Raw genomic sequence first — 26,542 nt, 5'->3', positions numbered from 1 at the left:
GGCGTCCTGGGGGTGCGGCGTGATTGTGTGTGTTTAGCTGGGAGGGGTGTGTGTGTGCGCGTGTGTGTGTGTGTCCGTGTGTCTGTATGTGTGTTAATATCTGGCTGTAGAGGGATGTGTCTGGGCTTGGGGGGCATGTGTGCCTGGGTGTGGGAGGTGTGTGTGTCTGCTTGGGGATAGAGTGGAAGCTGGGAGTTGGGGGTGGGTGTTAGCCTGGGGGTGGGTGTGGTGTATATCTGGGGGTTGGGGGTGTGTGTATCTGGGGGTGGGAGGGGTGGGGTTGTGTGCCTGGGAGTGGGGTTGTGTGCGCGCCTAAGGGTAGGAGGGGGGGTCTGTGTGTCCAGGGGTGGGAGGGGTCTGCATAGCATTTCATCCCTATCAAAAGAAGGGTAGCAGTGATGGGGTAGGAGATACAGGTCAGGTTGTGATGGAGGCTGGGGAAGGGTGAGACAAGACGAGAACGATCTGGTGAAAGACCAATACTAGTTTAACATGCGCTAGTATATTCCAATAGAGTGCTCTGACTAACGGCACAGGCAGCAGTGCAAGACCAAGCTTCACTAAAAGCAAGACTTATCTGCTCCAATCTGTACTTAGATACCAAATGTAAGCAGGATTTTAATAGCCCCAAAACCAGAAACAGCTGGAGAAACTCAGCAAATCTAGCAGCAGCTGTGCAGAGAAAGCAGAGTCAACATTTCTGTAGTGACTATAACAAGGTCAGCCAGGTGGAACTTATAGAATACGAGTTCCCTGACTTTTAACCTGGTCCAATCAGGGAGCCCTGGCTGACAGATAAGAACAGGAGTGTTAGAGGTTCTGATACTCTGGTACCTGACTCCGAATGATGCAATACTAAAGTCACAAACTGTACATGTGTAACGAAAGATTGACTTGGGTGGCAGGATACTGGCCTCAGTGCAGTTATCCCAGTCTCGAGTCCGGTAAGCCTTCTTCAGAACAGAAGGGTCACTGGATCTGAAAAGTTGACTCTGCTTTCTCCCTACAGAGACTCCTGACCTGCTGAGCTTCTCCAGCAGTTTCTGCATTCGGTTCAGATCGGCAGCATCCCCAGTTCTTTGTCTTTTGTTTCCTTACCAGCCCGGTGCGGCTCGGTCTGCCCCCCACAGAAGAAGCCACGGAGCTGACTGAACTTATCGAAGAGCTGCTTGGGCTCTGTGTCAAGGCCGAGACCCCCATGGCCATCCTCTTACTCTTCTTGGTTTTGGCTGGTGTGGTGGACGGGAAGCCGATCCTCATCACCTTGTGAATGGGAGCAAAGAGACCAAACTTGGGCGGGCACTGGAAGTATCTGCGACGGACAGAAACAAGGAGGTCAGAGGAAGTGTGTCAGGAACCCGGGTTAAGTGCAGGACTTGAGAGAGCACTCGCCACCTGCAGGAGTGACAAGATGAAGGAGGAGCTGCTGGGGTGGATTTCAACAATTCTGCACCCAGGAAACTGACCTGACCTGAATCGTAGGGTCATACATGGGGGATACTGACATGTCCTCAGACCAAAACTCAGGAAATTGCAGCCATAGACAACCCCTTCCTAAGGATCTCTTCACCATTACGCACCTTCAATCCCTTAGAAAGACCTGACCTCCTGAGCAGTAAGGCACACAGAAAGTTGCTCCCCACCCTTGAATCAGAAAGGCGATCCATTAGGAATCAGATAGGTCACTCAGCAATCATTTTACAGATCACAAGCTCCCACAAAGTGTAAATGGTCCAACGAACATTTCCTTGGAGGTGAGCAGGTTCCGAGCAGAAAACTTAACAATCAGCCTTGACTTGGGTGTCATTTTTCTGGTATCAACATGAACTGGATGCTGGAGTTCAACTTGAAGGTGGAGCTGAGGTTCAGGGGAGCAGTGAAGCCTTGACTAACTTATGAAATTAAAATGCTTCCTAGATTAACAAAACAATTTGACCTTTATGAAATTAAACCTTCAGCAAAACGAACCTGGTGGCAGATCTCAATAATGGGAGACAGGTTGGAATATAATGGGTCAAATTATTAAAAAGAATTCAAGAATTCAAACGTACTAAATGAGTATTTTGCATCTGTGTTTACTGTGGTGAAGGATATGGAAGATGTAGAACGTGGGGAAATAAACAGCCACATCTTGAAAAATGTCCATATCACAGAGATGGTGGTGCTGGACAGCTTAAATCGCATAAAGGTGGATAAATCCCCAGGACCTGATCAGGTGTACCCTAGAACTCTGTGGGAAGTGATTGGCGGGCCCCTTGCTGAGATACTTGTATCATCAATAACTACAGGTGAGGTGTCAGAAGACTGGAGATCAGCTAACATGGTGCCACTATTTAGGAAAGGTGGTAAGGAAAAGCCAGGGAACTATAGACCGGTGAGCCTGACATCGGTGGTGGGCAAGTTGTTAGAGGGAATCCTGAGGGACAGGATTTACATGTATTTGGAAAGGTAAGGACTGATTAGGGCTTAGTGCTTGGGAGGTTGTGTCTCATTAACTTAATGGAGTTTTTTGAAGAAGTAATGAAGAGGATTAATGAGGGCAGAGCAGTGGATGTGATCTATACAGACTTCAGTAAGGCGTTCGACAATGTTCCTCACGGTAGACTGGTTAGCAAGGTTAGATCATATGGAATACAGGAAGAACAAGCTATTTGGATACAGAACTGGCTCGAAGGTAGGAGACGGAGGGTGGTGGTGGAGGGTTGCTTTTCAGACTGGAGGCCTGTGACCAGTGGTGTGTCACAAGGATCAGCGCTGGGTCCACTGCTTTTCATCATTTGTATAAACAGTCTGGAGGTGAACATAGGAGGTATGGTTAGTAAATTTGCAGATGACACTAAAACTGGAGGTGTAGTGGGCAGCAAAGATACAACAGGATCTTGATCAGATGGGCCAATGGACTGAGGAGTGGCAGAATTTAGATAAATGTGAGGTGCTGCATTTTGGAAAGGCAATTCAGGGCAGGATTTATACACTTAATGGTAAGGTCCTGAGGAGTGTTGCTGAACAAAGAGACCTTGGAGTGCAGGTTCATAATTCCTTGAAAGTGGAGTTGCAGATAGGCAGGGTGGTGAAGGCAGCGTTTGGTACGCTTGCCTTTATTGGTCAGTGTATTGAGTATAGGAGTTGGGAGGTCACGTTACAGCTGTACAGGACATTGGTTAGGCCACATTTGGAATACTGTGTGCAATCCCTGCTACAGGAAGGATGTTGTTAAACTTGAAAGGGTTCAGAAAAGATTTACAAGAATGTTGCTAGAGTTGGGCGGGTTTAAGCTACAGGGACAGGCTGAAAAGGCTGGGACCTTAAAGAGATTTATAAAATCATGAGGGGCATGGATAAGGGAAGTAAGCCAGGTCTTTTCCCCGGGGTGGTGGAGTCCAAAACTAGAGGGTATAGGTTTAAGGTGAGAAGGGAAAGATATAAAATGGACCTAAGGGGCAACTTTTTCACGCAGAAAGTGGTGTGTGTATGGAATGAGCTGCCAAAGGAAGAGGTGGAGACCAATACAATTACAACATTTAAAAGACATCTGGATGGGTATGTGAATAGGAAGGGTTTAAAGGGATATGGGCCAAATGCTGGCAAATGGGACTAGATTAATTTTGGATATCTGGAAGGCATGGATGAGTTGGACCGAAGGGTCTGTTCCCGTGCTGTACAGATCTATAACTTTATGGCTCTTCAATCAAACTGGCCTCTGCTATTGTTTATGCTTGAGATGAATTGCCTTCTACATTCTCCTGTTCTTTTCTCTGTTATCTATCCATCCAGTGTCCTCCTCAAGCATGCCCAATGGCATGAAAAAGAAAATGTGATCCTATTTATAAGAGGTGTGTTATAGGATCTATCACTCGCTTTTTGATCAAGCAGACCTTAATTACTAGGTCATATACCACAGAATACGACAGTGTGGAAGCAGGCCACTTGGCCCATCGGGTCCACACTGAAGAGCACCCCACTCAGACCTATCCCCCTACCCTATCACTGTAACCCTGCATTTCCCATGGCTCACCCACCCAGCCTGCACAACCCTGGACTCTAGGGGCAATTTCCCATGGCGATTCCACCTAACCTGCACATCTTTGGACTGTGGGAGGAAACCAAAGCACCCGGAGGAAACCCACACAGGCACGGGGAGAATGTGCAAACTCCACACAGACAGTCGCCCGAGGGTGGAATCAAACCCGGGTCCCTGGTGCTGTGAGGCCGCAGCGCTAACCACTGAGCCACCCTGCCCTCAGAAATGGGGCACTTCTTTTCTAACTTAATAATTGCACACTTCAGTTTTAGTTGCATGTAAAGAGTAACAAAATTCAAATGTAAATGAAGCCTTTGGTTAGAATTTAATGGAGGGTCTCATTCAGAAGATGGTGACCACCCAGCAATCAGACACTTCCCACGGCAGCAAGGAGGATGGTGGGGATTGTTTTGCGGGGTGGGACAGGGGCACCTGGGTAATGTCAAAGACACAATTTAGCCACTCATGTGAGCTGTGAGGTTAATAAGGGGGATTATAACCTTGTGCCAGCGACAGCGCCATCATTTTTTCCCAGTGGTTCATCCAGTTCAACTCCACACCACTCTCCCTTTGCAAAATCCGTCTCTCCGACATACTTTACAACTCCAGTTTTGGTGCCACCCACCTGTAAAAGAAAGATAAAAGGAATCTAAGTATAAGTAAAATCCATCGCTGTGTCAATATGATTTCAATCATCACAGCATGAATGTGTCTGCCAAATGGGTGGGCTCGGTCCCCGCTCCATCATAGTTCCACTAATTTATAGCCACCCGTGGCAGAGAAGGTTGGCACCGAGTGTTCAGCCCAGTAGGGCATACTTGGCAAAGACCTTCAAGGGTGGGGCTGGATCCTCATTTTCACAACTTCCCTTTGCCCATCAGAGACCCCAGCCTTCTCCCTCTTGCATAAAAGCCAGCCCTGAGAGGACATTCAGTGCATGAAACCTAGCAGTTGCCTACAACACTTGGTAATATAAACTTTCATTTATCTTGTTACAGTGGTTCGATTTCTGCTCATCACTGAAGCTGCAGACCTCCAGTGTCTGGTCCTGGTCTGACTCCAGAGCTCAGTAATGAGAGGGAGCTGCTGAGGCAGGGAGAGAGGGCACCCTGAGGCATTACTGGGCTTTGTCTGCACCATCAGTGTGTTGTAAAGCTTGGTTTGTGCATGGGAAGGTGGGAGAGAGGGAAATAGGTGCATTAGACTTCCCAAGAACTTTTGTAAAACTAATTTGGAGTCACTTTAAACAGTTGCGAGTGTAGCATTGCAAGTTTGCACTCCAGAAGCAGAACATTTAAAAGGTGGGATGTGATCTCAGGGCAAGTTATTGTATTCTGGAGCTAGTGTAGTTTTCCAGTTACAAGATCATCTTTTCCCCACAAAGTCAAATGCATTCCCACTGACACCTGCAGTCCAGTCCTAGCATTCCAGCAGTAAACAGCCATTTCTGCAGATACCCACACTGGATGACTTAGAATCACAGAATCCCTACAGTGTGGAAGCAGGCCATTCAGCCCACACCGACCCTCCAAAGGGCATCCCATCCAGACCCACGCCCCTGTTCACCCTATCCCCATAACTCTGCATTTCTTGTGGCTAACCCATCTAGCTTGCATATCCCTGGACTCGATGGGGCAATTTCCTATGGCCAAACCGGAGCACCCAGAGGCGACCCACACAGACACAGGGAGAATGTGCAAATTCCATACAGACAGCTGCCTGGATTCGAACCTGGGTCCCTGACGCTATGAGGCAGCAGTGTTAACCACTGAGCCACCATCTCATTAAGTAAACAAGGGCAGTGAATTGTCAGTAGGGCGCGGCTGAACAGACACACGCAGAGCTCTCTTCAAGTTTCATCCTTTGATTTAAAAGTCAAATGAAAATAGGTCCTTTTTAAACCATGAAACTGTGCAGTCGCTATGGCAATCAAAGGCTAGATTCTCAACATGCTAGAATCTTAGACATCACCGCCTTGAGAACCTGGTTTAAATCCTAACCTGATAGCTGGTGGAATATAAATGCAATGAGTACTAAATCTGGAATGTAAAACTAGTCTCAGTAATGGTGCCATGTAATTACCATGCTTGCTGTAAAAATCAAGCTGGTTCACTAATGTCCTTCAGGGAAGATAATCTGCCGTCCTTGCCTGGTCTGGCCTATGTGAGATTCCAGATCCACAGCAATGCAGTTAACGTTTTAAACTGTCTTCTCCTAGCTCAAGGGCAATTAGGGATGTTTAATAAAACCAACGTCCTTTATAAGAAAAAAAGCAAGATAAAGATTCGTCTGTAGTCACTCATTAACGTCAGGTGGAGGCAGTCGTATTGTGGTTTGCAGAACCCTCTGTCCCAACTAGTTCTCACCACCTCCCAGACAGGGAAGCGTAGGAGCACAAGGAAACTTCAATGCATTAATATTAAGAAAGAAGACCACTGAATGGACTAGTGTTTTAAACTTAAATAAGGGCAAGACAGCATAGCTAGCTGAACTGAACTTGCAAATTAGGTTAAAGAAGAGGTCAGAAGAGATGCAGTGACAAATATTTAAGGGAAGAGCATTTAAATATTTAAGGAGATATCTTAAAATGCAGGAGTAGATATATTTCAATGAGAAAGAATAGATCCAAGAGATGGACCCAGCCTCCATGGTTAATTAGAAATGTTAAAGAGAAGAAAGACCTTATAAATGCCCAAGGTCAGGAGACTGGCTACAATATACACACCAGCACAGGATGACTGAAGGTAAACAAAGGGAAAATTAGAGTATGAGGTCTGGAAATATAAAAAAAGCTAGTAACAGTTACTGTAGATTTTTTTAAAAAAAGTCAACAAAGTGAGAGCTGGCCCTATACAATGCTAGCATGGAGAATGAAACAAGCACTTTGCATCGTCTTCACTATGGAAGGTAAGACAAATCAGATTAGATGGTGTAGAAGCAGAAGTAGGCCATTCAGTCCATCGAGCCTGCTTGACCATTCAATGAGATCATGATAATCCTCAACTCCAGTTTCCTGCCTTTCCCCTCTAACCTGGAATTCTCTAACTGACTAAAAATTGGTCTATCTCAGCCCTGAATGTACTTAACAACCCAGCCTTGACAGCCAGCTGTGGTAAAGAATTGCACAGATTCACAACTTTCTGAGAGAAATTCATCCTCAATCTTATCTTAAAAGAGAGACCCCTTATTCTGAGGTGATACTCTCTGGTCCTAGTCTACAACAAGAGGAAACAGCCTTTCCATATTTACTGCACAAGTCCCCAAAGAATCTTTTTAGACTCTTAATTCCAGATATTTATTGAGCCCAAATTCCACCATCTACCATGGCAGGATTGGAACCAGGGTCTCCAGAACATTCTGTTTCTCTGGATTAATTTTATTGTCACGTGTACTGAAATACAGTGAAAAGCTTTGTTTACGAGCGGGTACAGGCAGATTACAGCAAGCAAAGGATGTACAGATCAAAAAGAGTTAGAGGCATACAGGTTACATTGCAGGTTATATTATTTGAGGCTAGAGTCCATTCAACAGTCTGATAACGGCCAGAAAGAAGCTGTTCCTGAACCTGCTTGTGTGTGTGTTCAGGCTTCTGTATCTTCTGCCTGATGGAAGAGGTTGTAGGAGATCATTACCGGGGTGCGATGGGTCTTTGATGGTGTTGGCCGCCTTTCCGCAGCAGCGAGCCATGTAAATGGAGTCCATGGATAGAAGGTTAGCTTCTGTGATGGTCTGGGCTGTGCACATCACCTTCTGTAGTTTGTTACGATCCTGGGCAGAGCAGTTGCCATACCAGGCCGTTATGTACCCAGACAGTATGCTTTCAATAAAAACCAAAAGAACTGCCGATGTTGTAAATCAGGAATGAAAACAGAAGTTGCTGGAAAAGCTCAGCAGATCTGGCAGCATCTATGAAGAAAATATCAGAGTTAACGTTTTGGGTCTGGTGACCCTTCCTCAGAACTGATTTCAATAGTGCATCTGTAGAAGTTGGTGAGGGACCTTATGGACATGTCAAATTTCCTGAGCCACCTGAGGAAGAAGAGGGATTGTTGTGCCTTCTTGACTGTCGCATCTACGTGGGAAGTCCAGGACAGGTTGTCGGTTATCGTCACTCCGAGGAAATTAATGCTCCTCACCCTCTCAACCTCAGTTCTGTATATATTTCAGTAAGGTTACCTCCTATTCTTCTGTTTTCCAACAAGTACAGACCCAATCTACTCAACCTCTCAGAGCCATACAGCATGGAAACAGACCCATCAGACATCCAATCTGACCTAGTCCCATTTACCAGCATACGGCCCATATCCCTCTAAACCTATCCATCTGCCTCTTGAATCTTGTAATTGTGCCAGCCTCCACCACTTCCTCTAGCAGTTCATTCCAAACACGCACCATCCTCTGCGTGAAAAAGTTAATCCTCAGGTCCCTTTTAAATCTTTCCCCTCTCATCTTAAACCTATCCCCTCTAGTTTCGGACTCCCTGATCCTAAAAAAAGACCTTGGCTATTCATCATATCCATGACTCTCATGATTTTATAAACCCCTATAAGCTCACCCCTGAGCCTCCGACACTCCAGGGAAAAAAGCCCCAGCCTATTCAGCCTCTCTCTAGAGCTCAAACCCTCCAGTCTCGCAACATCCTTGTAAATCTTTATCCTCATAAGACAGTCTCTCCATACCTGGTAACAGTCTAGTGAACCTTCATTGGACTACGTCCACTGCCTGTATATATTTCTTTAGATAATGGGCCCAAACTGTTCACAGTATTCAAGCCGCGGCCTGACTAGTGCCTTGTATAGTTTTATACATTTCCCCACTTTTATATTCCATTCGCATTAAAACAAAGGCCAACAACCAGTGGCCTTCCTTATTACCTGCTGAACTTGGATGTTAGCTTTTTGTGATTAATGGACCAGGACTCTCAAATCCCTGTTCTGCAGTCTTTCTCCATTCGAGTAATATTCAGCTCCTCTCCTCTTCCAGCCAAAATCCAAAACTTAGCATTTCCCCACGTTATATTCTATCTGTCAAGATTCTGCCTGCTCACTGAACCCGTCCAATCCCTCTGCAGATTCTGTGTCATCCTCACCACTTGTCTTCCTGCCTATTTTTGTGTCACCTGCAGACTTGGCTGAAGTACATTCAATTTCCTCATCGAAGTCATTAATGTAAAAATATTGTACATATGTAACAGCCCAAAAATACTGTAAATCATGAAATGGGAGGGAGGAAATGAAACAAAATCATTATCACTGGGGAAGAGGGACTGAGAAAATAGTTGGAGCTGCAGGCTATCAGGTCTCCAGGTCCTAATGGACTTCATCCTAAAGTCTTAAAATAAGTGGCTATTGAGCTATTGATGAGTTGGTTCTAATTTTCTGAAATTCTCTAGACTCAGAGACGGTTCCATTAGTGAATGTAACTCTTTACCAAATAAACAACAGCAAGAAACTATAAGCCAGTTAAATTTAATTTTTATCATGAGAAAATGTTTGAAACTATTTGAAAGAACTTGAACAGCAATAGCAGAGGGTTAGTTGGTAAATTCTTTTGGGATGTATTTGTGCTGCCATTACCGTTTAACTGGAGAGGCATCAGTGCAGAATTGGCATAAACCAATAGGTCCCACCCTCACCCAAAAACCATCATTTACCCTGAACCAACACAAACAGTGACTGGTAAAGAATGTTGAACTGTCACCATGTTGGAAAAGTAGCATTTCACTTGTCAATGTTGTTGCTAGCCAGTCCCACTCCTCCATCAATGAAAACTCTTGTCCTCACTTTGGCAAAATCACCCCTTTCATTCCTTTATAAAACCATTTTATACTTTTGGTCAACGGCCAGATTGCAGATGGGGAGATGTCAAGCCTGCTTGGGAGACCACCAGGGATAAAGGCTGAGGGAGAACGGCATCATAATTCAGTTTTGCAATACTTCTCTATTTTTGTTATAGGGGATATATTAGCCCGGGGTAAATTCAAATCCCATCACAGGCAAAGTGAATAAATTAATTTGTGGATTGAGAAGAAGTGACAAAAAGTGACCAATAGAACCCCATTGGTTCACTAATTTCTGTCAAGGAACCCCAACCTGGTTTGGCCCTTGGGTGACCCCAGTGCCTGACTGTAAGTCAGGTGTTGCAGGAGCAGGGCACACAATAGTTTGTGCCAATAGGTAGTCTGAGCTCTCAACCCTTCAGCTTGCTCAGTAAGCTGCTGAATACATGAGCGAAGGAAATGGGAAACCCAGCAAGATATCTCCCTAACAATCAAATTCGGAATTTGAGAAATAAAGAAGGCAGGACTGAAAAAGGATAAACTAAAGGGAGCGAATTCAATGTTGAGTCAGTTACAGAAAGGGAAATAAAGAGACAGAAACAGAAATGTGATTAAGGGGGAGAAAGGAAAGACAAATAGAAAACCAAACCTAGTTTGAACAATCTCCATTAGAAGTTTAAAACCTGAAGGAATAAAACTCCACAACTACAGAAATTAATTTTTGGCGTAAAAGGTTAATTGCCAGTCATTAACATTAATTATTGAAAGGGTACTTGTGTAAATCTTAACTGTATGATGGGATTAATAAGCAATAAATTGGCAAATACGTTTCCTAAAACAAATAGGAAGGCTCGGGGCCAGATGTGGTTTTTATGAGGCTAACAATGAAGTGGCACAACACAGACAGAAATTTTTGAACAACCACAATTGTCAGTGCATCAGCTCTGCTCTGATTTACTGATTAACAACTAGCACAATTAACTCTGAAATTCTGCCCCTGTAATTGACTGAATTCCTTCCAAGTAAGAGGCAATAAGTACTGCCTTGTCAGAGCTGCCCATGTCACAAGCATAATATATAAAAATTGCCTTTGAATAATTTACACTGTAGTTACACCCTCCCAACAGTGATGGCGCTGCAGTATGCCTTCTGGATTAAAACAGAGGCTGTTTCAACGTGTCAAATTTATTTTAGAAAGTTAATAGGTAGGCGCCCATTTGTAAATTTACATCATAAAGGATCTGGTTAGATTGCAAATAAAAGAAAAATGCATTGTTTGTTATGTACGTCAAGAGATGACACTTGAAAAGCAGCATATACTCTATTACAGTCAGCTAATCCACCCAGCCTGCACATCCCTGGACACTTTGAACAATTTAGCATGGCCAATCCACCTAACCTGGACTGAAATAGCTCAAATGAGAGTGATATCCCTATACCATGACTCTCAGTGGCCCAGACTGTTTAGTGAGTGCTCAGAAAAATGGAATAGTGTCTGAAAATGGTAAAATACTCAGTGTGTTGATGCTTGCCCGTGGAAATTGGAATCTGGAGGACAGGGAGGTGCTCCAAATGTTCACAGACAAGCAACACAGCCACATTTCTGTTTGTGAAAGTGCTTTGTGATCCCGCCGTCACAGGATCAGAGAGGAAACAAGGCAATGAACTGGTGAACAACACCCGCCTCACACCCCAGCTGCTCAGTGTAGGCTCACTGGTTTATAACAAGGAAACCAAAGCTCACTGAAGGGCGGTAAAACTGCTGAGCCAGCAGATATCACATTCATGTGGAGTTTGCCTAGCGCTTCACAGGACTGCATAACTTTACTCGATGCACTCTCTGGAAGGTTCTGAAGTGTCAGGGTGAAGCAAAAAGAAGCTGAGCAATCAAATCATTCTCACAGAGTCAAGAATGCAGCTTAACTCATGAAATGGTTGACAGAGTAGCATTAGCATTCTGTGTCCAATCCAGCCCTGCAGAATGCAAATTCTGGGAGAAATGAAGAACCAGCAGGGTCAATGTAAAGTGTGTCAAAGACTAGTAGACCATAAATCAGGGGTGTGAGAACAAGGAGTTCTGCTCTGTATGGCATAAAGGAGCAACTCACTAAAAACCAGAGGGTTGTTAACCAGAGCATGGGAAAGCCACTGTTCCTAGCTGTAACAAGTCACATGCCAACATAAGCTGAGTTTATCCAAGAAAAGATACTGAAATTGGAAACAAAATGCTGAAGTGAATGTAGCCATGAAAATATGTTTATATTGCATACACACACCCACCCCCACCACCACCCCCCGCGCCCCCGGACACACACACACACACACACACACACACACACACAAAATGAAATATGTTTTAAATGTGGACAGTATGATATATTTTTGGAATTCATCAAGGCTAATTGATCCAGTAACTTGATGCAAATCAAGGACAACAATGACCATGTTTCACAGCTATGAGAAAAGGCCAGAAAAGAACAAAAAAGCAACTTGAACTGATGCCAATGACTGTGTGTGTTGAGCTCTCAAACATACTACAGCCAAGATAAAATAAAGATTTTCATTGATATAGTGCCCTTCATGACCACTGGGTGTCCTAAGGCATGTTACAGCCGATGCAGCACACAGTACTGTCAATGTCGCAATGACAAAAGCGTCTCTGCCAACTTGTGCATTGCAAATTCCCAGAAAAACACAGAACAGTACAGCACAAGATATCTGCCCACCATGTCTGCGCCAACCATGGCATCATTCTAAACAAATCCCACCCATCTGTGCATATTCCCTATTGCTCCACTCCCTGCCTGTTCATGAGTCTGCCTAAAAGACAATGATTTCATCATAAGGTATACAAAGGGCTTGAAAACTGGGCCACACACTATAACATGCAGTTTGCACAGACCATAACGAGGATTGCACAGACCATAACATGCAGTTTGCACAGACCGTAACATGCAGTTTGCACGGACCGTAACATGCAGTTTGCACGGACCGTAACATGCAGTTTGCACGGACCGTAACATGCAGCATCAAATAATTTGTTTATTCAACGCTGATTTTTCTTCTTTTTAGAAAAAAACAGGTTGATTTAATGCTGAAACACTCGGTTGTAAAAGCTTCATACTGTACAACTGCAATGGAACTCAGCCAATAGGAAGTAGTAATGACAGGGTGCAGTGATATCATAATTACCATAGCAGACTCACAACTGACAGATCACAAGTTCAAGGCCCATCAAAATAAATAATGTTCAAAAACTCTGGTAAAAACACGATTAACACCGATTTCTTTCAAGACTCATTCTTTCCATCCTGTGAAAAAAGTTAAGACACCATCTGGCCTGCTGTTTTAGGACGACAGAACCTCCATCATCTCTCGCAGGAACTAGAAGATTGCCATAAGTCAAGTCAACATTGCCAACATACTCAGACTTCTTCTAAATTGGCGACATAGAAGAGAATGAAGAACACACTCTGATTTGTACAGTGAAGTGAGGCAAGGCATTTTGTTAGGAAGAACATGGTAAGACAGTATAAAATAGGGTGTACAAATTGAATGGGGAGGCAGGAGCAGAGGTAACTGAAGGTGACAGGACAGCTGAAGAGAACAGTAAGTAAAGCACGTACAGTCCTGAGCTTTATTAAGAGGGGCATAGAGTATGGGAGCAAGAGGCGATGTTGAACTTGTATAAGACATTTGTTTGACCTCAGCTGGAGTACTGTGTACAGTTCTGAGGGCTACACTATAAGAAGGATGTGAACATATTGCAGAGAGTGCAGAGACAGTTTATGAGAATGGTCTAAGGGACAAGGAACTTCACTCATGCATTGCAGAAGTTGGGACTGTTCTCCCTGGAGAGAAGGAAGCTAAGAGGTGATCTGATAGAGTGTTTCAAAGTCATCAGCGAGATGGACCCAAGTAGATAGGGAGAAACTGTTCCCACTCATAAAAGGAATAAGAGGTTACAAGTTTAAAGTGATCTGCAAAGGAAGCAAGGGTGTAGTGGGAAGAGAAACTTTTTCACACGGTGACTATTTAAGGTCTGTAATGCACTGCCTGGAAATGAGGTGAAGCACGTTATAGCAGGCATTGACTGGACACACACACACAAATCTGCACTGACATGTGAAAACTGATCTTCAACCTAATCCCATTTACCAGCACTTGGCCCGCAGCCTTGAATGTTATGACTTGCTAAGTGCTCATCCAGGCACTTCTTAAAGAATCTGAGGCAAATCGACTCTACCACCCTCCCAGGCAGCACATTCCAGACTGTCACCACTCTCTGAATAAAAGAGATTTTTCTTACATCCCTCTCAACCTCTTGCCCCTAACCTTGAACCTGTGTCTCCTCATGACTGACCCTTCAACTCAGCTCTGTCCATGCCCCTCATAATATTGTACACTTTAATCAGATCGCCCTTCAGTCTTCTCTGCTCCAATGAAAACAACCCGAGCCTATCCAACCTTTCCTCATCTCTTCAATTTTCCATCCCATCCTGGTGAATCGCCTCTGCACCCTCTCCAGCGCAATCACATCCTTCTGTGAGGTGATGACGAGAACTGCACACAGGACTCCAGCCATGGACTCACCAAAGTTCTGTACAGCCCCAACGCGACTATCCTGCTTTTGTAATCTATGCCTTGATTCATAAAGGGAAGTACCCCATATGCCTTTTTTACCACCCTACTAACATGCCCTTCCACCTTCACAGATCTATGGACAAACGATCCAAGGTCCCTTTGCCCCACAGAATTTAGTAGGGTCAGGCTGTTCACTGAATACTTTCTTGTCCAATTACTCCTTCGAAAGTGTATCACCTCACACATTTCAGGGTTAAATTCCAACTGCCACTTATCTGCCCATTTGACCATTCTGTTTATACCTTCTTGTAGCCCAAGAGACTCAACCTCACTGTTAACCACCCAACTAATTTTTGTGTCATCCACAAACTTACTAATCCAACTCCCCACACAGTCTCCTATGTCATTTATATAAATGATGAAAAACAGGAGACCCAGCACGGACCCCTGTGGTATGCCACTAGACATTGGTTTCCAGTCACTAAAGCAGCCTTCAGTCATCATCCGCTATCTGCTGCAACTGAGCCAAATCTGAATTCACTTTATCAAATTACCCTGCATTTGCCGTCTTGCTAAGTCTCCTACGTGGGACCCTGTCAAAGGTTTTGCTGAAATCCATACAAACTACATCAACTGCATTGCCCTCGACTACATGCCCAGTCACTTTCTCAAAAAATTCAATCAAATTTGTAAGGCAAGACCTGCCTCTGCCAAAGCCATGCTGGCTAACCCTGATCAAGCCTTGCCTCTCCAAGTGGAGATAAATGCTCTCTTTCAGAATTTTCTCCAATAGTTTCACTGCCACTGATGTGAGACTCACTGATCTGTAGTTCTCTGGCTTATCTCTACAACCCTTCTTAAATATCAGAACCACATGAGCTGTTCTCCAGTCCTCTGGCACCTCCCCCGTGGTTAGAGAAGAAATAAAAAGAAATTGGGTCAGCAACCCTTCTGTAATCTCCTCCCTTGCCTCCCACAGCAGTCTGGGACACAATTCATCAGGACCTGAAGATTTGTCCACTTTAAGCCAGCCAACACCTTCAATGCCTAGTCCTTCCCTATGTCAATTTGCTCAAGCACCTCACAGTCTCTCGCCCCGGGTTCTATACCTTCATCCTCATTCTCAAGTAAAGAAGGAAGTAAAATATTGGTTCAGCCCACTACTAAAGTCCTCTGGCTGCACCCACACATGGCCATCTTGATCCCCAATGGGCTGTACTCTTTCCACGGTTATCCTGTTCCCACCGATATACTTACAGAATAGCTGGGGATTTTACCTACTTTTACCAGCCAGAGCTTTCTCATATCCCCTCTTTGCTTTCCATTTGCTTTCTTAAGCTCCACCCTGCACTCCAGTAATGCCTCTGCTGATGTGTCCCCCTTGTTTTGTAAAGAACTTTGCTGTATCAACCTGAACACGATGCTATAAAAATTCCAGCGGCACAGCAGCTAAGTGGTTAGCACTACTGCCTCACAGTGCCAGCGACCCAGGTTCGATTCCACCCTCAGGTGACTGTCTGTGTGGAGTTTGCACGTTCTCCCTGTGTTTGTATGGGTTTCCTCCAGGTGCTCTGGTTTCCTCCCACAGTCCAAAGATGTGCAGGTTGGGTGGATTGGCCATGCTAAATTTCCCATAGTGTCCAGGGATGTGTAGGTTATGTGGATTAGCCATGGGAATTGCAGTGTGATAGAGTAGAGGGGTGGGATGCTCTTCGGAGGGTCGATGTGGACTTGATGGGCCAAGTGGCCTGCTTCCACACCATTGGGATTCTACAATTCTACGATAACTCCAAGTTGCTGTCGTAGGTTGAACAAGACTTGGAAAGAATAAAATATGTTTGACATCGGAAGTGACCTCTTTCAAAAAAAAAACAGCTGATGCATGCCCTCTCAACAGGGTCACTAATTTAATTAACTCCATTAGCGGATGATTTGTGAGGGAACGAGGTGTGTTTAATAAATCACAACTGATAGGCCAGACCAGGCAGGAGCTCTGCAGCTGACAAGGGCTGTGAGAATTAGGTTGAAGATTTAGTGCCCGGTTATCTGTGCATACTCGCTCATGAGACGACATGATAATCAGTGAACAGAAAGGGCATTCGGTCAATCTCAGTGATCCATCCATCCAGAATGGTCCTCCAGAGCAGTTAAATCATTTCTTCAAATTACCTAAAGGATTTCTTCAGCTCCACTTCTCATTCTCAAAGAGCACTCCATGCATTGAGTCATCACCCTTGTCTTCGATTTCCTTTTTACTAATGTGTGCAAGAGTTCCTTTGCTTTCCCCCCCTCAGTTCAATTCAAAACAATATTCTGGATTCACTGTTCCTGTTTCCTTAACTGCTGTGTAGGACCTCCATTCCAAGCCACAACACCTGCCTTTCTCTCACCTTTCCTCTTTATTGGGTTCCCACATGCGGGATTAACCTGCAGGTCATCACTGCACTTCATCTTGTGTTGGTGGCCAGAAAAGGACATCTCGATGAGCCCAGACTGCTAAGCCAGCCTGGGAGAGGACCGCTGTCCAGCTGCTGAGCTGCTAATCTCAGGACTACCCTTGAAAAGACTGACGATTCACCATCTTGAGCTCAGATTCCAGCTTCCTAGCTCATACGCCCATGAATCCTAAAAGGAGTCCCAAATGTTGACACTGCCTTGTTCCTCTACAGACTCCAAGCAGTATAGAGAAATCTATGAGCTTCCTTTCAGAAACGGCACTCTGAGACCAGCTATCAGAACGTTCAGGTGAATAGTGACCTCCCTAGGGTTGCCGTCCCCTGATTTGAACAGGCCTGCAGCAGCGCGACTTTGATCCACATCCCTCTAAACCCTTTCCATCCATGTACTTATCCAAACGGTTTTTAAACGTTGCTCTTGTACCTGCCTCAACCACTTTGTCTGGCAGCCCATTCCATATATGCACCACTCTCTGTGTGAAGAAGTTGCCCCTCAGGTCCTTCTTAAATCTTTCCCCTCTCACCTTAAACCCATGCCTCTAGTTTTCAATTCCCCATCCCTGGGGAAAAGACTATATCCATTCATCCTATCTCTGCTCCTCATGATTTTATACACCTCAATAAAGTTATCATTGTTATGATCTCTCTACCTTAATTAGTTCAGATAGTTTGCATTATTTTATTACACACTCTCTCTCTCACACACGCACACACACACACTTTTGCTCTGTCTCTCTGTCTCGCTCACACAGACATATATACACACATATAAACATATGGGGTGAATCATTTCATCCAAGATATCTGTTTATTTGCAGATACATTCTATTTTGTTCAAGAAACACGCAATTTGTAGTCACAGTCAGTCAGTGTGGCATTTTATAAATTCTTGCTTTCGGAATAAAACCAGCCTTATTCCAGGTTAAAACACTGAGACAGCTTCTGGACAAGGACTCACACCTACAATTCAGTGTCTAACCCTAGATGTCACCTTTAGTATATTCCTATCACTCTGCCTGTTCAAAGTTTGGAAAGTTAGGCAGACACTGATGAAACCTTTAATTATCTTGGCGCAGTGATTTGAAACAGATTCTGGAAGTTGCATCTTAATCAATCGAAACTTGCGTCGCCTTTCTAACACAGTTCTCCATATCCTGCTTCTGCAATTTCTAGAATGCAGCAATGTATGAATGATTAACGATTGACAGCCTCCTGTTGAGTCAGCCATTTTAGGTTTTTTCACTCCACTCACACCAGTTGTATGATCCTTTGATTTCTGTGCTCTTCATCTCTCTGCCTATAAACTCCGTGTCTGCGTGCTCTCCTCTCACTGCACCTGATGAAGGAGCTGCACTCCAAAAGCTTGTGATTTCAAATAAACCTGTCGAACTATAACCTGGTGTCATGTGATTTTTGACAGCGAGATCTTGGGCAGACGTTTAGTGTGGGGTGGGACAGGAGCAGTGGGAGCTTGTGGCACATGATACATGGTGCCAGTGTCTGTCGGAATGGGTAAATAGAGCAATAAACAGCAAGAGGAGAAAAAAAGGATACTCATGTCCAGGGTGGTAAAAGATAACACTTACATGAATCACTCAGAGTGATCAATGCATGTAATGAATGTCCACAATTAGTTAAAGGAAATTAAAAGAACTAGGAATCATTTGAGACAGATAACTTGCCACAACTGAGGGGAGGGAAAATCGAGGAACTTAATGGAAAGTTGAACAACTGGACCAAATGATCTTCAGTCATTGTTATTTCTGGCCCTCACCCCCAAGAGAAACCAAAAAGTATCTGCAGTTTCAAAGAATAACGGTGAATATGCAAAAGTCACCATGACGTACAGCAACTCGAGAACCCTGCGTCCCTTTCTGCTCGTCGTGATGTGAGGGACACTCTCGTGCAATCCATCCCAAAGTTTCCTGCCAGGGATTACCTTTTCCATCTCTCCATTCTTTCTTCAGGATGGAGGTTCCCTGGCCTGAATTTAGAGAAACCTCTTGCAATTAAAAACGGAGTGGGGTTTTCCTGCCGCTCGCCAAGTCATTCTGGCTTTGCTGGACAATGGGGCTGCCAGGACCTGGGGTGGCTTGGGGGTGGGAGGGGGAGGGCGGAGGCTGTGCTGGTTCACACATCGCAACAGCTCCCCACACGCTGTGGTTCAGCAGCAGTTGTTAGTAAGCAGTGCCAGAATCAAGAGACAGAGACAGTCAGCATGGATTTTAGAAAAAAGGGAAATCATGCTTGACAAATCCACTAGAATTCTTTGAGAATGTAACTAGTAGAGTTGATCAGGGGGAGCTAGCGGATGTGGTTTATTTGGACTTTCAGGAGACTTCCAACAAAGTCCCACATAAGACATTAACGTGTAAAAGTAAAGTGAATGGTATTGTGTATTGAGGATAGAAAACTGGCCGACAGTCAGGAAACAAAGAGAAGGAATAAATGTTTTTTTTTTTCTGAATGGCAGGCAGTGACTAGTAGGGTACCGCAGGGATCGGTCTGAGGACCCCTGCTATTCACAATACACGTTTATGATTTAGATGAGGGCATTCAATGTAATATCTCCAAATTTGCAGATGACACAAAGCTGGGAGGAAAGGTTAGCTGTGAGGAGAATGCAGAGGTGTTGCAGCGTGGTCCGCACAGGCTGTGTTTGTGAGGGCAAATGCATGGCAGATGCAGTATAATGTGAGGTTCTCCACTTTGGTAGCAAAAATATGAAGGCAGATTATTATTTGAATTGGCTGTAAATTGAGAGATGGAAAACGTTCAATGAGTCCTGGGTGTCTTCATGCACCAGTCACTGAAGGTAAGCATGTAGGTGCAGCAGGCAGTGAAGAAGGCAAATGGTATGCTGGCCTTCATAACAAGAAGATTTGCATATAGGATCAAGGATGTCTTGCTGCAATTATACAGGGCATTGGTGAGACCACATCTGGTACATTGTGTGTAGTTTTTGTCTCCTTATCTGAGGGAGGATGTTCTTGCTGTAGAGGGAGTGCAGTGAAGGTTTATCGAATAAATTCCTGGGATGGCAGGACTGACGCATGAGGAGAGATTGAGTTGGTTAGGATTATACTCATAGGAGTTTAGAAGAATGATATGGGGATCTCATCGAAACCTATGAAATTCTCACAGGATTAGCCATGTTAGATGCATGAAGGATGTTCCCAATAGTGGGGTGTCCAGAACCAGGGGTCATAGGTTAAAAGGGGCAATTATTTTAGGACATGAAATGAGGAGAAATGTCTTTGCCCACAGAGTGGCGAGCCTGTGGGATTCACTGCCACAAGCATCGTTGTGGGTCAAGACATCATGTGTTTTCAAGAGGGAGGTAGATATAGCTTTTCTGCCTAAAGGATCAAGGGATATGGTGGGATTAGGGTATTGAGCTCGATGATCAGCCATGATTTATTGAATGGTAAAGCAAGCTAAAGGAGTCAAAAAGCTTACTCCTGCTCCTATCTTCTATGCTTCTATGTGTAACTACATCTAACCCGTCACGTCCTGTAGGAACTCTGTCAGCTTCAATCAGGTCACGTCTCATTCTTCGAAACTCTGGAGAGTACAGAGTTTCCTCAATCTTTCTTGTATAGATTCTCCAACATGGGGAAATGATTTCTCTGTGCTTACTGTGGCAAGGACTTCAGAAACCTGTATGCTTCAACACAACTATCGTTCTAAATTTGTTTTGTAAATTCCAGAGGAAATATGTGCAATTTCTTCTCAGACAGTAATAGAGTCGTACAGCATGGAAACAGACCCTTTGGTCCAACCAGTCCATGCCAAACATAATCCCAAACTAAACTAGTCCCACTAGCCTGCTCCGGCCTATATTCCTCCAAACCTTTCCTATTCAGGTACTTATCCAAATGTCTTTTATACGTTGTAACTGTGCCCACATCCACCACTTCCTCAGGAATTTCATTCCACACATGAATCACCCTCTGTGCAAAAAATTTGCCTCTCATGTCTTTTTAAATGTTCCTCCTCTCACCTTAAAAAATGTCCCCAGTCTTGAAATCCATCTTAGCACAACTCTCTCATCCCAGGGACCAATCTAGTAAGCCTTTCTACATTGTCTCCAGAGTGAGGGTCAACTTCCTAAAATATGGAGACTCAAACTGCACCAGCAGCCTGTTCTATTACAGCAACATTTATTTATTCTTGTACTCCAATCTTATTGCAATAATGACCAACAAGTCACCTGTCCTCTTAAATGCTTGCTGCATCTGCTTGCTAACCCTTCGGTTCTCACATAACTGTATGCAAGGCACACCAGCATTTAAATATTTTTCAAAATAAGGTATGAATTTTACGTTTTTTCTATTTTTACAACTCAAAGTGAATAATCTCATACCTCTCCATATTATCCATGTGTCAACTTCTTATCCAGTCTACAACAAAAACAGAAATTGCTGGTGAAACTCAGCAGGTCTGGTAGCATCAGTGAGGAGAAAGCAGAGTTAATGTTTCGAGTCTGAACTTCAGAAGGACTTGGAACATTAACTCTGGGTCTAGCAGCATCTATGGAGAGAAAGCAGAGTTAATGTTCCAAGTCCTTCTGAAGTTCAGACTTGGAATGTTAACTCTGCTTTCTCTCCATAGATGCTGCCAGACCCATCAGGTTTCTCCAGCAATTTCTGTTTTTGTTTCAGATCTCCTGTTCTTTGTTTTATTTTATGTAATCTGTCTACAGATCTTTGTAGCCTCTCTGCGTCCTCCTGAGAGACTAGTCCTTTGTATCATCAGCAAACTTGGCCAGATTACTTTCTGTCTCAGTCACTGATATAGTTTATCAATAACCAAGGCCCTTGCAGCACTTCACTGGTTACAGCCTACTGACTAGAAAATACCCATTTATCCCTACTGTCTGCTTTCTGTCCATTAACTTCTATAGATATTTTCTAATCAACCTGTTCTGAGATGTTACACATCTCTGCAGCACGTGGGACTTGAACCTGAACCTCCTGGTCCAAAGGCAGGGTCACTACCATTGTGCCCCAAGAGCCCTCTTTAACTTCTGTATACTACCCACAAAACCCCAAGGTCCTTGTGTTGTGTATTCATGCTCTGTGTGGTATCTGCAGTCTCAGGAATTACCTTTCTTTCCCTGATAAAAGTCCGTGCTATAAACAAAGGGGAAGGAGATTTTTAAGAAGCTGTAAAAATGAGGATTAAGTTTTGCTTTGTAGTAATGGGCCTGTTTAAAGGCTTGTAGGTTAATTCTGTTTTTCTCAGTCTTGAACTCATTATTAGGATAACAGGCTAGTTTCCTCTCTACACTAGACCAACCCAGGATTTGGAGTCACCCAACACCCAAAGACCTCTGAGATAGTAGGAACTGCAGATGCTGGACAATCCGAGACAACAAGGTGCAGGGCTGGATGAACACAGCAGGCCAAGCAGCATCATAGGAGCAGAGAGGCCCAAAGACCTCTTACTTGTTTGGGGAAAGGCAACACTATACCAGTTATTCCACAAACTTGCGCCAACATCAATAGACCTCATATTCCACAGAATGGTCAGCACGGTTAAGTCGAGTTCATATTTTTCTGTTGTTTCTGTCAGCATAGACATGGTGGGCCAACGGGCCTGTTTTCCTACTTTATGTCTCCATGACATTCTGTGTCAACTGCCTGCTCATCCTCTGGTATCAGTGAACCATCCTCAATTGTCACAGGTCAAATATTCCTTTTCACTGTCTAAATAAAGAATGTTTTGTATTTAATCTAAACTCTGGGTGTTGTTACCATTGACCAGAAACAGAACTGGACCTGCTATATAAATACTGAGGCTTTGCAAATAGATCAGTGGCTAGGAATCCTGCAGTGACTAACTTGTCTCCTGTCTCCCCAAAGCCTCTCCACTAAAGCACAAGTCAGGATTGTGATGGGATATTCCACACTTGCCTGCGTGAGTACAATTTGAACAGTACTCAAGGAGCTTGACACTATCCAGTACAATTAAACCATCAAAAGCTAGTTGATACCATTAATGACAAAGCAGCTCATTTGACAGGCACTCCATCCTCTACCTTCAATATTCACTCCCTTCATTACTGATGCCTAGTGGTAAAAGTATGAACCATCAACAAGATGCACTATGGCTTCTCCGACAGCAGCTTTCGAACGCATGACCTTTACCACTGAAGACAAGGGCAGCAGTTACATGGGAATGCCACCTTCTGTACATTTCCCCTTCCAAACCACTCACCATCCTGACTTGGAAATGTATCTCTCCTTTTGCTTTTGCTGGGCCAAAATCCTGGAACGCCCTCCCTCACAGCACTGTGGATCCCTACACCCCGAGGGCTGCGGCAATCCAAGTTCAAGAAGATAGCTCTACACCATCACCTCCAGGATAATTACAGATGGCCAATAAATGCTTACCCAGCCACTGATGCCCAAATCGCATGAACAAACATTTTTAAAACCTTGATAACAATGTTGAGAAAATTACAAATGCACAATCCTGTCAACAGGTGCCAGTACTGGGTACCTTAAACTTGTGTCCTGCTGTCAACTGTGTGATAGGATCACAATTTGCAAGTTATATCTAGGATCCTGTCTGAAACAAACAATGTTCACTTTGATCAATGTCACTGAAATATTTGTTTCTGCAGGCAGAGGGTACCAGTAAAATTACATGCCCATTAAACCAAATGTGAACAGAAGCGCAATATATTAACTTTATTCTCATAGTTTATGAGCCTACCAATGTCCTGTGGTTTACACCAATCATTGAAGGGAATTGATAGGTAGTGTTCTTTTGATTGATTACTTTCTAAATGATAAAATATATGAGAAACAATGGATGTCCAAAGATGTTTTGGGGTTCTTGCACATAGATGACTAGGGAAGGCTGTTTGTCATATTTCGAGGAGTGGATTATAATGGGATTGAAGTCATCTTACAGCAACACAAAGTCTTGGCTCATGTACACCTGGATTATTGTGTTCACTTCTGGACTTTAGAAAGACATAGTAGGGAAACTTCAGCATTTACTTACTAAAATTAAATCTGTTCTCCAAGGATCAGGTTAAGGGGAGGGGTTGTATTGTTTGGAATCTACAAGCTTATGGAGTGATTTGATCAAAATTTCCAAGATATTACAGGGAACAGAGAGACTTTGCTGTTTGAAGAGTCTAGAACTGAATAACAGTGTCCAAAAATGAGAGGCAGGCCTGTTGTATTCTAATCCTCGTGAAGCAACAAACAGCCTTCCCTAATAATCTGTTGCATGAGCCCCTAAATAACTTTGGACATCCACTGGTTCTTGCTTTTTATCATTTAGTAACTAATCAACCAAAAGAAAGCTACCTATCAGTTCCCTTCAATGACTGATGTAAACCACATGGCCTCGTTCGGCTCATCAACAAATAAAATTAGGAGTGAAATTAGGAACCATTTCTACACACACAAAGGTAGAGAGATTTGATATGTTGTTCTGCAAACAGCAGCTGGGGCTAAGTCAACTGGCCACTTTGAACAGAGATAGATAGATGTATTTTATCCCAAGGTATTAAATGGGAAATAGGACAATGCAGAGCATCGTAAACTAATCACAATCTCATTCAATAAGGGCTAAATAGCTTCCTTCAGTTTGGACAATCACAAGCTAAATGATTACACAGCAGTGGGCTTGGAAATAAAATTAAAAGGAAATGAAAGCAGATCTTGCTTTGAGAAAGAAAACAGCACAACTTTAGAGCTGGAGATTTTTCTGCCTAGTTTCGATACTGGAGGACTTGCTTTAAATCTCCACAGTGCACAGTTAAACTCAGCGCAGATGGCAAAAGCTGTGATCAACAATTTACACACTGGTGAGTCTATCAACTAACGTCCCCCCAGAAATGAAAGAACTTACCAGAACACGATCCCCACACCTCAAGTCCTTGTCCCCTTTCTTTACGGATCCACTGTCAGATAGGTTTGATCCTGACTCATTCCCCGTTTTCATAGAACTGTTCAAAATGCTTTCCCTCAGGGGGATTGCGCAGTTGATGCGTTGGGTTGATAGTGGCGGGGTGGCAGTACCATGCTGTGAGGCTGCGGCTGGAAATGTAACGGAGTCTCCGGAATGGGCATCACTTCCAGCGCCGTCACTCGAGGGGCGAAGTGCCAGCTTTGAGGGTCGGGTGAAAATGCCTTGTAAAGCTCCGCATTCAAAGTACCGCACGCCGCCGACTGACCCATCGTTTTTGCCCACAGGCTCATCGAGGACAACTCCTGCCCACTTTCCGGGAGCAAATTGGGTTTCCCCAAGGAACTGTATGATGCCAGGCTTCACACCATTCACCCAGATACGATCCCCGATGGCAAAATCGCCAATGCAGTCATCGCCCACCTCGGCACTCTTTGAGGGCAATTTGTCACTAGGTACAGGGACTGAAGCTTGCTTGTGCAACGGGGAACCTGAAAACCAACACAGTAAAAAAAAAAGATTAGTTTGAGGGACAAGCTAGTTCCATTTCAGAATTCATACGTGTATAGGTCAATAACAAATTAGGAAAAGGTTAAGTGTAGCGGATATCCTTACCAGTACAGTCATTGCACAGCGTGCACAGAGCAACAAACAGTAAATAGTAGTCCATCAATATGCTAGATCCTAACAATGGACTTCATTCCCACAGTATTATACAACAAAAGCCCTAATCTCACCAACACTGGGTGACCACTACAGATGCCAAGGATATGAAGAAATGAACTACTGAGAAGCACAAAAGAGAAGGACCAACAGAAAGCAGAGTACAAAGGAAGAGGAAAGTTGCAGATGTCACTCAGGGAGAGAAAGTCACTCTGAGGTTAGGAACTAAGTTTTGAAGAGCCGTGCTTAGCCTACCGATAGGGAGACAGAATAGTGGATCAATCCAGGCCAGTCTCACCCAAGCTGGTCAATGGTTAGGGAATTAACTATCGGCAAGATTATACCATGTTGAAAACACTCCAATTAAAATGTCTGGACTGCAGTGACCTTGGGTTTACAAGAGGAGAAAACTGCTGAAACTAGGTTGCAGTGAATAGAAAGATAATAATGCAAGACAATGAGATAGAAAAATATAGATAGAAAATAAATAAAAATTGACGACTAGGAAACCTATGAGTGAGCAAGAATAAAGTCAAATTAAAAAGGAAATAGCAGTAGCAAATAATGGATAGAATGAATGAAAATGAAGGAATGTGAAATATCTTTGTTTAGTATTTTGCATCAATGTTTATGAATGCTGGGGTCCTCAAGGAGGATGTAGAACAACCACAACTGGAGGTACCTATTCAAAGAAAGCTCTGTCACAAATTATAGAGTATTCTCAAGCCAATAAAGTGCCTTCAAAGTTTAGTTACTGTTGTGATGTCGGAAACATGGCATGAAATTGCGCACACCAAGATTCCACAAACAACAATGAGATAATTACTTCATTGCTTATTGTCCACCCTGGCATCTTTCATGACGTACTGGGAAGCATTTTAGAAAATATGTTTCATTTCTGCATTAAAAATATTCCATTTATAATTTACAACATACTAGAATACTAGAAGGTTATTTACTAGGAAGCTGACTAGCGTACACCTTTCATGATATACATTGATAATTTACCACATTTTCATTACACATTGTTGAAAATTGGTTTATCAATAAAGTAAAATAGCTTTATTCAGGGGTGGAAATAATCCAAACCCATTTTAAATAATAAAC

At 43.7% G+C, this 26,542-nt stretch overlaps 1 protein-coding gene across 1 annotated transcript in view; it reads right to left on the bottom strand.

Annotated features, from left to right (window-relative positions):
* Positions 1 to 25,442, bottom strand: part of clip2 (CAP-GLY domain containing linker protein 2) — a 61,113-nt gene extending 35,671 nt beyond the window's left edge. The window contains exons 1-4 of the mRNA XM_048612387.1: positions 25,388 to 25,442; positions 24,716 to 25,263; positions 4,522 to 4,646; positions 1,099 to 1,312 (exon numbers count right to left, since the gene is read on the bottom strand). Coding sequence (XP_048468344.1) covers positions 1,099 to 1,312; positions 4,522 to 4,646; positions 24,716 to 25,263; positions 25,388 to 25,442 — 942 coding nt within the window. The remainder of the gene's footprint in view (positions 1 to 1,098; positions 1,313 to 4,521; positions 4,647 to 24,715; positions 25,264 to 25,387) is intronic.
* Positions 25,443 to 26,542: the final 1,100 nt, after the last annotated feature.

This window comes from Rhincodon typus, chromosome 26 (assembly GCF_021869965.1).
Source record: "Rhincodon typus isolate 14 chromosome 26, sRhiTyp1.1, whole genome shotgun sequence".
NCBI lineage: Eukaryota > Metazoa > Chordata > Chondrichthyes > Orectolobiformes > Rhincodontidae > Rhincodon > Rhincodon typus.
Note: the sequence above shows the minus strand (reverse complement) of the source record. Positions and strands in the feature narration are given on the sequence as shown.